General features: G+C 47.0%; 1 protein-coding gene across 2 annotated transcripts in view; it reads left to right on the top strand.

Moving 5' to 3' along the window:
• The window catches only part of Cacng7 (calcium voltage-gated channel auxiliary subunit gamma 7), a 30,701-nt gene that overhangs the window by 5,036 nt on the left and 11,127 nt on the right, over nucleotides 1–14,538 (top strand). For both annotated transcript variants that reach the window (XM_051207437.1, XM_051207436.1), the window contains exons 3-4: nucleotides 695–781; nucleotides 1,134–1,274. In XM_051207437.1, coding sequence (XP_051063394.1) covers nucleotides 695–781; nucleotides 1,134–1,274 — 228 coding nt within the window. The remainder of the gene's footprint in view (nucleotides 1–694; nucleotides 782–1,133; nucleotides 1,275–14,538) is intronic.

The raw sequence follows: 14,538 nt of genomic DNA, 5'->3' as shown, positions 1-14,538 counted from the left end.
TGAGAGACAGGAGTCTTTCTCAAAAATAAAAAAAAAAGAAAAAAAAAAAAAAAAACACGAAGCCAGTTCAGGTTCAGAACTTACTCCGTGGACAGTTCCAGTGTTTTATGGGGAGCCAAGACTCCAAGCTTGTCTTCTAGCTGAACACTGAGACTGTTTCCTTTCAGAAACCCCAGCTCCGAGGACCTTGGGAATCCAGGAGTTCTCATCCACAGCCCCCTCATCATTTAGAACATTAAAATCCAGTCCTGCCCTCCACCCTCCAGTCTCCAGAGCAAACAAGATCTTCCAACACTCTATGGCGTTTTTCAGTACTTGGGACAGAACCCAAAGCCTCTTGCATGCTTGGCAAGTGCTCTACCACCAAGCTACATCCCTAGCTTTTGCTTTATGTCCTGTTTTAAGACAGGGTTTTATTAAATTGCCCAGGCTGGATCTAGTTCATTATGCAGCCCAGCTGGCCTGAAAGGTACAAACCTGCCTCAGACTCCCCAGTAGGTATGAGTGCAGTCCTGTATCCCTAGGCTCAGCTGGCTCAGCCTATTTTCTCCAGCCCCAAGAGCAGCATAGATTGTAAATGTTGAATGAAATTTCCCATCTCCATCCTGGGTCTCGTTCTGCCCCTGACAACCTCCCTTGAGCCCCGGAGCCTCTCCTCCACCTGCGCTTTCTTATCTCTCCCCTCTCTCTCCAGGTCGGGAGAAGGGTCGCTGTGTGGCTTCCGAGTACTTCCTTGAACCAGAAATCAACTTGGTGACGGAGAACACGGAGAATATTCTGAGTGAGGGGGAGCAGGGAAGGGTCCCAGGAGCAAGAGGGTTTTGGGAGAAAGGGCAGGATTGATTAGGTAGGGAAGGGGTGGGTTCACACAAAAGGCAGAGGGTTGAAAGAGGAAAAATGTCTTGGGTGGGACGGGGAGGTGAGAACTCGGGGTCTTGGCTGGGATGGAAAGGGGAGGGGTCAAACGAAGGGCATGTTTGGTTGAAAGTGGAGTCAACAGGGGATACAGCTAATGAAGGGGTGGAGTGGGTGGGAAACAGGAGAAACTAAAGGGACAAAGAGCAAGGGGTCTGGGAGGTGTCTCACCGGAGACTTGTCCCTCACCCCTGCTTCTGCTTGTCTACCTTTCTCAGAGACAGTGCGCACAGCTACTCCCTTCCCTATGGTCAGTCTCTTCCTTGTGTTCACCGCCTTCGTCATCAGCAACATCGGCCACATCCGACCTCAGAGGACCATTCTGGCCTTCGTTTCTGGCATCTTCTTCATTTTGTCAGGTGAGTCCAAGGGACTGTGGGCTGGGGGAGAGGTGAGGAGGGTGAGAGATGGTTTTGATTTTGGGGAGCCGGAGAGGGACCTTCTTCCTCTGAGTGGTTTATTTGATGTGTGCCTAGGAGGCGTGTAGGACCTCTGTGTGAAGTAGAGATAGCACAGTGACCGTGCACCGTGTTGTTTAGTGGGCTAACCCATAGGTACATGCTTAATTAGGTGCCAGGCTCTGTCCTTATAGAAGCCCACAAGGTGAGGGCTATTAATAGACCCATTATACAGATACCGTTCCTTCAGTGGGGGGGGGGGTGGAGTCATTTGCCTGGGGCCAAAGGAGCGAGGGGCAGAGCGGAGAATCAAACTCACATCATTCGCCTCCAGAAGTTGTATTTTTAACCAGCACTGCTATTTTAGCAATTAACAGTTTACAGAGCTCTCTATTTTGGGTGCAGAATTTTATTATTTCAATTTTCCCTCCACCCCCGACACACACAAACAGATGAGAGTTCATAGAGAGCAACACGGGCCCGCCAATTCCAGTCAGCTCATGATCTATTACTGGGTTTACATTTTCCTTTATCTGTACCTTTGTCTCTGTTTTCCTTCCTTCTCACCCTAGCCCCTAGCCCCTTCCATTGTCTCCCCTGGCCTCTCCTCCTTTACCCTGCTCTTCCCTTCTCTTTGTTTCTTAGTTTCCCTTCCCCCCCCACCCCCCCAAGTCAGGGTTTTTCTGTGGCTTTAGAGGCTGTCCTGGAACTAGCTCTTGTAGACCAGGCTGGTTTTGAACTCACAGAGATCCGCCTGCCTCTGCCTCCCGACAGAGCTACCTACAGTGCTGGGACTAAAGGCATGCGCTACTACCACCTGGCCCTTTCCTATTCTTGGAAATAGAATCTTGTAGCTCAGGCTGCCTTCAAGTTCACTATGTGGCTGAGGATGACCTTGAACTTCTGAGCCTCCTGCCTCCACCTTCTTCCAGCACTGGAAGTACAGGCACATGCCACCACACCCAGTTTATGTGGTACTGGGAGGAAGTCCAGGTTCACATGCACCTAGGCAGGCACTGTACCATCTAAGCTATATCCACACCCTTTGTCTAACTATCTACCACATATCTCAGGGTTTTTTTTTTTTTTTTAAAGCATTTCAAGGTGTATTTCTGGTGCCCTTCATCACCAACACTTCGCAGTGCATGCCATTAGCTAGACTGCAGACTTCATCTGCAACTCCCTCTGTCTTCTGAGGTGCAAGGCTCTTTTTCTTTAGCATGTGTGATCTCACACTCCATCTTCCAAGAACTCTGAGGGGAGTTGTTAGCAGTCACCTGATGATGTGAGGGTTCTAAGATCCACATGCACAAGTCAACAGCGAAAACCGCTTCCAGATGATGCCAGTGTCCAGGGACCCAAGCGTTATTCTTTGGGGAGTCTTACCTTTCCAGCTCTGTCCAATCCAGTTCAATCCAGATCAGCTTACTGGAGCTCCAGTATACTTCATCCCATCAGCGCAGTCCAACTAACTTCAATTCATTCTGACTTATTTCTCTAATGCAATCAAAATTAATTCAGTGTTTCTTAATTTAACTGAAACCAGGTCCTTTCAATAGACTGGTGTGTGTGTGTGTGTGTGTGTGTGTGTGTGTGTGTGCTATTTATACAACCTTTGGTAGGTTTCCCCTCACTCTGCTCCCCATAGCCTACATGTGGGTACCATCTTTTTAGTTTACTGTGTTACAGAAGGATGACCTTGCCCATCCCACAGCTCTCTTGAGGCTAAACCTTCCCCAAGCCTTCACCCTAACCTGAGGAGACCTTTCCAGGGAGAACAGGGTGCAGCCTCCATGCAGACTAAAATCACAGCATTCGAGCCAGACACCGAGCTAAAATAAGACATGTTGGATATCACGATCCCAGAGTGTCAGAGTGGAGAGGGCTCATCATTTCTGAGATGGAAAAATAGTAGCCTAGAAAGAGAAAGTGGGACAAGAGTAGATCCCATGGGGACTTGTATTCAGTCCGCCCAGTATGTCGTATATAAAGTCCCACTGTTTTGCAGATCACAGGGATGGAACCGGTCGATTCAGCCAGTCAATGGCAGAGCTGGGCTTTGAACCAAGAGCATTCTGATTTTAAAATCTACCCTTCAAACACTGAACCAGTAACTGTTTGTCCAAGGTCAAACTGCAGATTAATGATGCCTTTGGGGCTGGAAGTCGGACGTGTGTGTGTGTGTGTGTGTGTGTGTGTGTGTGTGTGTGTGTGTGTGTGGTGTTCTAGCTTGATTTCTCTTACTGTGATAAAATACCCGAAACAAAAGTAAGTTAGAGGAGGAAGTGGCTTATTTGCTTATAATTCCAGCCTACAGTCCATCCTTTCAGGAAAGGTAAGGCAGGAGCCCAAGCAGCCAGTCATATCACATCCACGGCCTAGAGCAGACAAAAATGAATGCATCCATGCTGCTTGCTTGCTTTCTTAGCTGTGTCTTCTACTGTCAGATAGCTCAGGTCCCATCCTAAGAGATGGTACCACTTACATTCAGAATGGGTCTCCTTGCTTCTAGGGATATTCAAGACAGTTCTTCCCAACCCACAGATGTTCACTTAGGCCACGATTAGGGCAGCTGGATCTAGGTAACTGTTAATACTCCCCTCCTCTGAGGGTTAAGAGCTCTTAACTCTTCTTCCCGAAGATCTGAGTTTAGTTCTCAATGCCCACATTGGGTGGTTCACAACCCCCTCTAACTCCAGCCCTGTGGGATCTAACGCCCTCTTCTGGCCTATACAGGTACCTGCTTTTACACTCACATACAGATGCATACAAACATATCTAATTTTATAAAAACTATCTAAAAATAAAGACTCTCTTCCCAGGTGAAATAACGAGAACATACATAGGGAAGGACTCAGGTAAGCTTTTCCTATGTAGGTCTGAGCAGTCTAAAACTCATGGTGACCCACTTACCTCAGCCTCCCTCGTGCTGGGATTATAGGTGTATACAGTCATGTCTGAACTGAATTTCTTTCTTGAATCCATTTAATAGGTTTTGGCCTATTTACCCTATGCCAGGGTATTTGCTTATGTGTTTTCAAGCCAGTGGGTTGCAGTAGCTGAGCCAAAACCTAGAGAGACATGGCTTCTGATTCTTTACAGCCTGGATGAGCTCACTCTGAGAACAGTTCCCAGGAAAGAAATATTACTTTGGCTCGTGATTTCACAGATTTCATGTTGTGGGCTGTCTGGATCCATTGCTGCAGACTTGTGGCGAGATGGAATGCCATGGAAATAAAAGTATGTGGTTTAGGCTGGGGACATGGCTCAGTTGGCAAAGTGCCTAGGATGAGGATCTGAATTTGGATCCATAGCACCATCTTAAAAACAAAAACAAAGAATGCACAGTGCACACCTGTAACCCTATCACTGGGGAGGCGGAGACACGTGGTCCCTCAAGCTTATTGACTTAGTTGAATAATGAATGTCAGGTTCAGTGAGAGAGAGAGACTGTGCCCCAAAGAATAAGGTGGAGAGTGATTGGGGAATCACACCAGATCTCCCACCCCACCCTGTTCTCTCTCTGTCCTTTTAAAAACATTTAATTTTGTTTTTAAGTATGTGCGTCATGCCAGATTCCCTGGAGCTGGAGTTGCAGGGGCTTGTGAGCTTCCTGGTATGGGTGCTGGGACTGAATCTGGATCCTCTGCAAGTGCAGTACACACTCATAGCGGAGCTATTTCTCCATCCCTTGTGTGCACATCTGACCACACACACACACACACACACACACACACACACACACCATAAACAACAAGTGTTGAGCTGAACAAAGCTGGTAGAAAGTGGAGACAAGACCAGGACAAAATCTATATCTAAGCACATACCACATGCCATCTACTTCTTTCAGTTATTGTCTTGTTTCTTCAGGTTTCCAGAACCTTCCAAAGTCATACTAGCAGCCGGGGAACAAACTTTCCACATAGGAGCCTATGGGGAGGTACATTGCATATTGGAATCATAACACATCATGGAATATTTCTCTTTGTGTTGTTTTTTTCTACCTGAAAGTTAAAAATGTAAAGCTGTAAAGCCTACCCTCAACTTGCAAACTATACAAAACCAGGCAGAAGCTAGATGGTGAATGTGCACACCTTTAATCCCAGCACTCGGGAGGCAGGCAGATCCATGCGAGTTCAAGGCCAACCAGGTCTACAGAGTGAGTTCTAGGACAGCCAGGGCTACACAAAGAAACTCTGACCCAAAAAACAACCAACCAACCAACCAACAAACAAACAAACAATAGATAGAAAAACTGCAGTTGTCCAAACACTGACCTCAGTTGTGGGCATAATGTTTTGGACTGTAACAATAAGCGTTTAAGCGTACATAGTAAAACAAACGAATAAGTAAAGGCTGTAGAAAGCTTGTCTAGCATAAACAAAACCCTGGGTTTAGTGCTCAGCCTGACATGAACAAAGTGTGATGGTGCATACTTTTAATTCCAGCCCTTGGGAGGTGGGAGGATCACAAGTTTAAGGCCATCTACATCTACAAAATGAGTTCGAGGCCAGCTGGGACTACATGAATCCCTGTCTCAAAAAAAAAAAAAAACAGAAACAGAACAAAGCAGAAATAGATGGATGATTAAACAAATGTGCATGTATTGGTAGTGGCACCTCGGACATTGGGGTCTGGGCAGTTCTGCTTTATGTGAATTTTATAATTTCATTTCCTTGATTGTTACTAACTCCATTTGAAATTTTTATTATTGCCATTATCATCATTATTACAGGTCTCCCATGTGTGTGTGTGTGTGTGTGTGTGTGTGTGTGTGTGTGTGTGTGTGTGTGTTGTGATCGTGAGTGCAGAGGCACACATGTGGAGGTCAGAGGAAAACCTTGTGAAGTCAGTTCTATATTTCCACCTTTATGTGGCTTTCTGGATCAAAACCCAGCTGGCACTCATGGAGCCATCTCGACAGTCCCAATATCTTCATTTTTCCTTGTGAAAGCAGAAGTGCTAGGAGATTCCAGGATTCCAGATCAGGCATTTTTTTTTTTTTTAAGATTTATTTATTTATTATGGTTACAGTGTTGCATCTGCACATATGCCTGCAGGCCAGAAGGCAGCACCAGATCTCATTACGGATGGTTGTGAACCATCATGTGGTTGCTGGGAATTGAACTCAGGACCTCGGGAAGAAGACATCACTCTTAACCACTGAGCCATCTCTCCAGTCCCAAACCAGGCACTTTTACCACAGCTCTGTACCACCCCACTCTACAGGTCTAAAACTCTGCAGGGCACATGCCCGTAAGCTCAGCACTCAGGAGGCCGAGGCAGGGAGATTAAGAGTTTGAGACCAGCCAGGTGTTGGTGGCGTACTCCTTTAATCCCAGCACTTGGGTGGTTGAGGCAGTCTGATCTCTGTGAGTTCGAGGCCAGCCTGGTCTACAGAGTGAGTTCGAGGACAGGCTACAAAACATTACAGAGAAACCAGGTCTTGAAAAAACAGCATGGTGGTATACAACTTTAATCTCAGCATTCAGGAGGCAAAGACAGACAGATCTCTGTGAGTGTAAGGCCAGACTCATCTACACATAGAGCTCCAGCCAGCCAGGGCTACATAATGAGAGACCTTGTCTCACGCCTACCATACTCACTGGGTGTGGTGGTACACACATGTTATCCCAGTACTCAGGAGGTGGTGGAGGCAGGAGGATCAGGTGTTCAAAGTCATCCTAGGCTACATAGTGAGTTCAAGACCAGCCTAGGCTGTGAGACTTCATCTCAAAGCTAAACCAAACACAACTCCATTTGTAGACTTAGACTAGAACCATCTGGTCTAACCCCTTGTCCCCAGTGATGACATGAAGGCTCAGAGACAGGGGTCACTTCTGAGTTTGTCACTGACACACTGGCATGCAAAACTGTAGCAAGTGGTGTTGGAGGTTGGAGCAGGAGAAATGAGGTGACATATCTGGTTGTCAAACATCCCTCGCGGGTCTGTTTGGGGAAGAGGGATGGAGGGCTAGACACATTAATCTCGTTTGTCTTTCTTATTGCTGAGACAAACGCCCTAACAAAAGTGGCTTTGGGATGGAAAGGGTTACTCTGGTTCACAGTTCCTGGTGCAGCCCACCCTGGTGGGAGGAGCATGAAGCCACTAGTCACACTGCTTTAGCAATCAGAAGCAAGGAGCCATGAATGCTGCTCTGAGATGGTATAAACCACCCCTGTTTAGGGCCAGTAGTTAGCCCATCTAGAAATTCCCTTACACATATGGCCGGAAGTAGTTTGCTGCCCAGGTGATTGTAGGTTCCGTCAAACGTGACATTCAATTTTATCCATCGCAAGGCTGAAAATGGTCAGTGTGTGCAGTGGTCCAGGCATCACTGGACACATCAAGTGAGGTCTGTGCTGGGCTGGAGGTGTCCCACGGCTGTGAGAGAGGGATATTGACAGGAGAATCAGTAGACCCCGTGACGGACTGGCTGTCTGGAGAGGGGATCTGGGAGGAAGCCAGGGTGGCATAGATTTTCTTTCTTTCTGAGACAGGGTTTCTCTGTGTATCCCTGGCTGTTGTGGAACTCACTCTGTAGACCAGGCTGAACTCAGAGATCTGCCTGCCCGTGCCTCCTCAGTGCTGGGATTAGAGGCGTGTGCAGCCATGGCCCAGCTTGTATAGATTTTCTTCTTGTAGGTCACAACAGACACACATACACCTCATGCTCACTCTAGTTCTCAACCTCAGTCTGTACATTTAAAGCAAACAAGCAAACACGTCCCCTAGAACCTGACAAGGAGTTCCTTCCCATCCTGCCTCCCCCGGCACTGGGAGTACAGCCTATGGCATCACAGCTGCTGTATGCACTGCTGAGGACTGATTCTGAGGTCATGCACACCGGGTAAACACTCTACCAACCAAGCAGCATGCCCCCCCACCCCACCCTGTCTGCTTCAACATTAATTCATCAGCTACCCAATGTAGCAGGTCCCATGCCCAGACACAGTCTCATCTCCATGTCATTCACAGCTTGTCACACATCTTCCCAGATCCTTCCAGTGCGTTTCCAGTGTGTCAGAAGACACTCGGGGTTGCTCACTCCAGCCTACAAGGTCTTGCTGGTGTTCGGGTCCATGATCTCATCTCTCCACACTAATACTCTCCACATTGCCTCTGGCTTTGGGCTGACCCAGCCTTATTCAGTTCAGTCGCTCGAGATGGCAGATCTCAGCCTCACTGCAGGACCTCCATTATTCCTCCCTGCAGGGGTCTCTCCCTGACCCCCAGGGCCTCTTCTGCCTGGGTTACACAAAGAGGTTAAGGCAAGACTGGGATACTCGGCGAAACCCTGTCACCCTCCCATGCCCCCAATCTCCCCCCACCAAAACGAAAAGTCCCCCCAAACCAAAACAAAAGACCAAATTGAGGTCTGTGAGCCGGCTCAGTGGGTAAAAGCGCTTGCCACAAGACTTATAGCCTGAATTCCACTCTCTGGACCCACAGGGTAGAAGAAAAGAGCCATGTATTCACGCGCAGTCCTCTGACCCCTGTATGCACACACAACGCACTACCTGAATAAAAGCAAACAAACAGGGAAGAGGCCGGGCAGCTGAGCAACAAATAAGCAAAGGGAGTCACCTACACTCTACACTGGCAACAGTTTCTAATGTCCTACTGCCACTTCATATCTTCCTCCGTGTGTGTGTGTGTGTGTGTGTGTGTGTGTGTGTTACACTCGTGTGAGTGTGGGTACACACATGCAGAGGCCAGAGCAGGTTGTGGAGTGGCTTATATTTTTGCTTCTTAGGTTTTTATCTTTTAAAAAAATGTTTTATGACAAGGGTTCTTTTTGGACAGGGTTTCTCTATGTAACCTTGGCTGTCTTGGAACTTACTCTGTAGACCAGGCTGGCTAAAAACACAGAGATCAGCCTACCTCTGTCTCCTGAGTGATGATGGGATTTAAGTTGTGAACCACCACTCCCAGTACTGAGCTATTATTTTGAGACAGGGTCTCTGACTGACCTAGAGATTTGTATTTTGGGTGTCACTGTTTGGCCAGTGGGCTCTTAGGATGGACATGTCTATCCCACACCCTGCTGCTGGGGTTACAGGGTTCTTTTTATGTACATCCAGGGGATTCAAACTCAGGTCTTCATGTTTTCAGGGCAGGTCCTCTCACCAACTGAGTCATATCTCCAACCTCTCTGTTTTTCTTAAGAGAAGGCTGGCCCAGAAGTCACTATGTAACTAAAGATGATACTGACCCTCGTGTCTGAACATCATTAGTGCTGGAATTACAGGCAAGGACCACTGTGTCTGTTGTATATGGTGCTAGAAATCAAATCCAGGGATTTTTTCCATGCTAGTCGGGCAGTCTCCTAATTGAGCCACACCCCACTCACATACATGTTTTTCATATCCCTTATAATTAGTCTCATTATTATTATTATTATTATTATTATTATTATTATTATTATTATTAGACAGGTTTTCCCATGTAGCTCTGGATAGCCTAGCTTTGTAGACCAGCTTGGCCTTGAACTCACAGAGATCCACCTGCCTCTGCCCCCCAAGTGCTGGGAGCTGGGATTAAAGGCATGGCTTTATAATAATAATAAACTGCTTGGTTTATTTTATTATTTTTCTACCTGCTTCTTTTAGATTACAAACTCTAAAGAACATGTATCTTTTCTTCTAACCTCTCCTTTCCTCCATCTTTGTGTGTGTGTGTGTGTGTGTGTGTGTGTGTGTGTGTGTGTGTGTGTGTGTTGTGCATGAGGTAAACGTTCATGTGTGTTCAGCCCTAGGCTGAGGTTGGGAATAATTCTTGATGACATTTCTACCATTTTCACTGAATCAAACTCAGAGCTCACTGATTTGGCTAATGTCACTGGACAGTTTGTTCAGGTATCTTCCTTCTGCTTCCACAACTGAGGCTGGAATTATAGGCAGACCACCACATCCACTAGTCATTTTCATGGGTTCTGGGCTTCTAAACTCCAGCCCTGACGTTTGCATGACAAGCAGTTTAACTATAGAGCCATTTCCCTAGCCCACCAAGGAACTTTTCAAATGCATTTTCACTTGTGTCTGAAGAGCCAGATGAGTTTCTGGTAGGGAGGGAGGGAGGGAGAGTGGACAAGTGTAGGAATGACAGATCTGGTATTCCCAGGAAAGCGAACATGCATTGACCTGGTGCAACAGGGATGGATGGCAGAGGAGGCCCATCTCAGTGGATGCACGGAGGGCGATGGTCAAAGAAAGATAGATGGGTGGGTGGGCATGGAAACACCGGACTGGATGTTGCTGCCACTGTAGTTGTCCATGGTCCTGCCGCTGTAGTTGTCCATGGTCCTGAAGTCCTGATCTAAAGTAGAGGTGATTGTGCTCAGCTTGGGATGTGATGTCTACTGTGAGCTGAGGTTTGTGGACAGTTGGACTTGAAGGACCAGGAAGAGAAAATGAGAGAGAGAGAGATAGAGATAGATAGATAGATAGATAGATAGATAGATAGATAGATAGATAGATATGCATTGCAGCTTTAGAAATATAGAGGTGGGGATGGATTTTCAGAGACTCTGCCAAATGACTAGGAAGGAAAGGTCTGGCCGTTGCAGGACTCTCTTCTCAGCCCGTGGGGAGACTCAGGCAAGTTCAAGGACTGCCTGGGCTACAGAATAAGCTTAAAGGAGGCTTTATCAATTTAGCAAGACTGTGCCTCAAAACAAACCAAGAAGTAAAAGAGGACTGAGGGGGTGGAGAAGGGCGGAGAGACAGCACAGTGGTTAAGAGAACATGTTGCTCTCCCAGAGGACGAGAGTTTGATTCCTGTCCGATAGCTCCAACTCCAGGGGGTCTGATGGCTTCTTCTGCCTGGCAACCACATGCTCATGTGCGCATACATTCACACAGACACATACACAATAAAGTACCTGTTTTAAAAAGTAATTTATTTATTTTTTTTAATTTTTATGTCCATTGGTGTTTTGTCTACATATGGAACTGCATGAGGGAGCTGGTTCCCCTGGAACTGGAGTTATAGACAGGTGTGAGCTGCCATGTGGGGACTAGGAATTGAAGATGGGTCCTTTGGAAGAGCAGCCAGTGCTCTTAACCTCTGAGCCATCTCTTCAGCCCCTGTACAACACACACACACACAAAATTTAACAGGTTAGGGATATAGCTCAGCTATAGAGTGCATCTTGTCTAGAATGCCCCACTGAAGGATTAGTGATAGATCACCTACCTAGAATTAACCACTGAGAAGCTGGAGGCTTAGCTAAATGGTGCAGCACCTGCCTAGAATCCCCAAGTGAGGGGCTGGGTGCATGGCTCAATGGTAGAGCCCCTGCCTAGAATCTCTCAGTGAGGGGCTGAGGGTGTGGCTCAGTGGTAGGGCACTTGCCTATCATTCTGGAGCTCTATCACTAAAGGTAGCAGTTAATGAAATTTTCCAGAAGTCCCATATTTCTTGTCTTAGTGTTTTTATTGCTGTGACAAAACACCATGACCAAGGAGCAAGTTGGGGAGGAAAGGGTTTATTTGGCTTACACTTCCACATTGCTGTTCAGCACTGAAGGAAGTCAGGACAGAAACTCAAACAGGGCAGGATCCCAAGGGCAAGAGCTGATGTACAGGCCATGGAGGGGTGCTGCTCACCAACTTGCTTCCCACAGCTTGCTCTGCCTGCTTTCTTACAGAATCCAGGACCACCAGCCCAGGGATGGCACTACCCTCAAAGGGCTGGCTCCTCCCCCACTGATCACCAATTGAGAAAATGCCTTACAGCTGGACCTTGTGGAGGCGTTTCCTCAACTGATGCTCATTCCTCTCTGATGACTCTAGCTTGTGTCAAGTTGAAACACAAAGCCAGCCAGTGTACAGCTGTCTTTCATGCACCGAATACCGTGTTAGAGCCTAGGAATGCAATAGAAAAGATGATGGACCCATTCCCAGCCCCACAGAATTTATGTAGCTTTCTACTTACAACAAAAAAGTAACAGAGAATGCAGTTTAGGTAGTGATGAATACTACAGTGAAACCAATTTGGGGGCCAGTAAGATGATGTGAAGATGCTTGCTGCCAGCCTAACAACCTGGGCTCTATCCTTGGGATCCAAAAGGCTGAAGGAAAGAACCAACTCCTGCCTGCATGTTCTTCCCTGACCCTCACACTCCATGGTGTGCCTCTAGCTCCTGCTCACAGTATTAACTAACTAATTAATTCATAAACGAGGCAGCTCAGGGGGAAATGAGAGATAAGGAATGATTTTATCCGACTATCTGAGCCATCCAGCTTTTAGATATTTCTGCACTCTCTCCTTTCCCTTATTCTTCCTCCCCTTGCGAGCGCATGCACCTATTGGTGCAATGCCAACAGAGGCCAGAAGAGGGCGTCAAATCCCCTGAAGCTGGAATGACAGGTGGCCGTGAGATGTCTGGCATGGGTACTGAATCTGAGTCCTCTGGAAGAGCAGCAAGTGTCCTCCACAGCTTCCTCTTTTTTCCCCCCCACACACCATGCACCTTCTGCTCTCTGAAACGCCGGGGACTGAACCCAGGATCTCCCATGTGCCAAACAAATGCACAACCACTGAGCTACATCCCAGTCATCATTTTATAAGTATTGACATGGTGTGGGCCTTGTGCGAACTCTCTCTGTAGCTCAGGCAGACCTTACACCTGGCATCCTCCTGCCTCTGTCTCCTGAGTAGCTATAGTTACCAATTACATTTTTTTTTTTTCCTTTTCCATTTGAAAAATAAGTTATAGAGCCAGGCATGGTACTACACATCTGTCATCTTGGCACTCAGGGGCTTGAGGCAGAGCCGGTTTGGTGGTGCACACCTTTAGTCCTAACACTTGGGAGGCAGAGGCAGGTAGATCTCTGTGAGTTCAAGGCCAGCCTGGTTTACAGGGAGAGTTCTAAGGCAGTGAGGGCTACATACTTTGTCCCCTCCACTCCTCCAAAAGGGAGACTGAGACAAGGAAGAGTGTGAATTCAAGGCTGCCTTGGAGTATAGACTGGGGCCCTGTCTCAAAAAAGCAGGAGACGGTGGTTGTACAGAGAGAGAGTCATTTCCTGGTTTTTAAGTTAGGGGACTGGGGATGTCTCAGTGGGTAAAGTGTTTGCCGTTTGACCATGATGACCTGAGTTTTAGTCCTCAGTCACCACGTAGAAGCCTTGTTTGTAGCACACATGTGCCATCTGAAACCCCAGAGCTGGGAAGAGGAGACAGGACGGTCCCTGGCCAGCCAGCCGGTCTAGTCTAATTAGTGATCTCTAAGTTCAGTGAGAGACCCTGTCTCGAAAAACTCGAAAAGGTGGAAAGAGATTGAGGAAGACTCCTAGTGGTGACCTCTGGCACCCACACACTCACTCACACATACCCATGTGTCAGAGCACACAGAAATGTGAACATGTACACACACATGTCACACACACACGATTTTAAGGACCTTACAACAACACATTCTTTTGCATGAATACAGTGCCACTACATAAACACACCTACATTTTGACATCATGCGCCTAACACAATTTAATCTATTTTCTTTTGTTTTTCTTCAAAACTTACATATAGTTATACAGTACGTACGTGTGTGTCCACACAGGCACACACATGTATGGCATGGCACATGTGTGAAGGTCAGAGGGCAAGTTCTGGGAGTCAGTTCTCTGCTTCCACGCTGTGGGGACCCAGGGGTCAAAGTCAGGTCATCAGGCTTAGCAACAAAGGGCTTTTACACACTGAGCCATCTCTCTGGTCCAGTTTAATCCGTTTTTGTACTGTCCCATTTGTTTCAAGGATATCTTTTCTAGGGGTGGTAAGGTAGCTCAGGGGTTGTGACCCTGCCTTCTTGTGGCCCTGCGTGCAACAACAACAACAACAAAAAAAAAAAAAAAAAAAAAAAAGAGAGGAGGGGAGGGGAGAGGAGACAAGGCTGTGTGTTGTATGTTTCCCTTCAGAGCCAGGACTTCATCTAGCCTCTTGAATTTTATTTTATTTATGTCTTTTTATGGTATATACCAGCTCTGCCAATCTTTTTCTGCCCTATTCCCATCTTCCCCCCCCCCCAACAATGACTTTCAAAATATGGAAAGAATAGTATAAGGAGATCCCATGCACCCTTCGCTCGCTTCCAACAATTGCCAGCATATGGCGGATCTTTTTTTAGTCAAACATGCCATGTCCCCCTTCCTTACTTCGCTGCCTTATTTTAAAGCCAGCCTCAGACACCAGCAACTCATTTTGTCCTCACGTATTTTGGTA

This window comes from Phodopus roborovskii, unplaced genomic scaffold (assembly GCF_943737965.1).
Source record: "Phodopus roborovskii unplaced genomic scaffold, PHOROB, whole genome shotgun sequence".
NCBI classification, from domain to species: domain Eukaryota; kingdom Metazoa; phylum Chordata; class Mammalia; order Rodentia; family Cricetidae; genus Phodopus; species Phodopus roborovskii.
The sequence above is the reverse complement of the archived record's forward strand: the minus strand, read 5'-3'. Positions and strand labels throughout refer to the sequence as shown.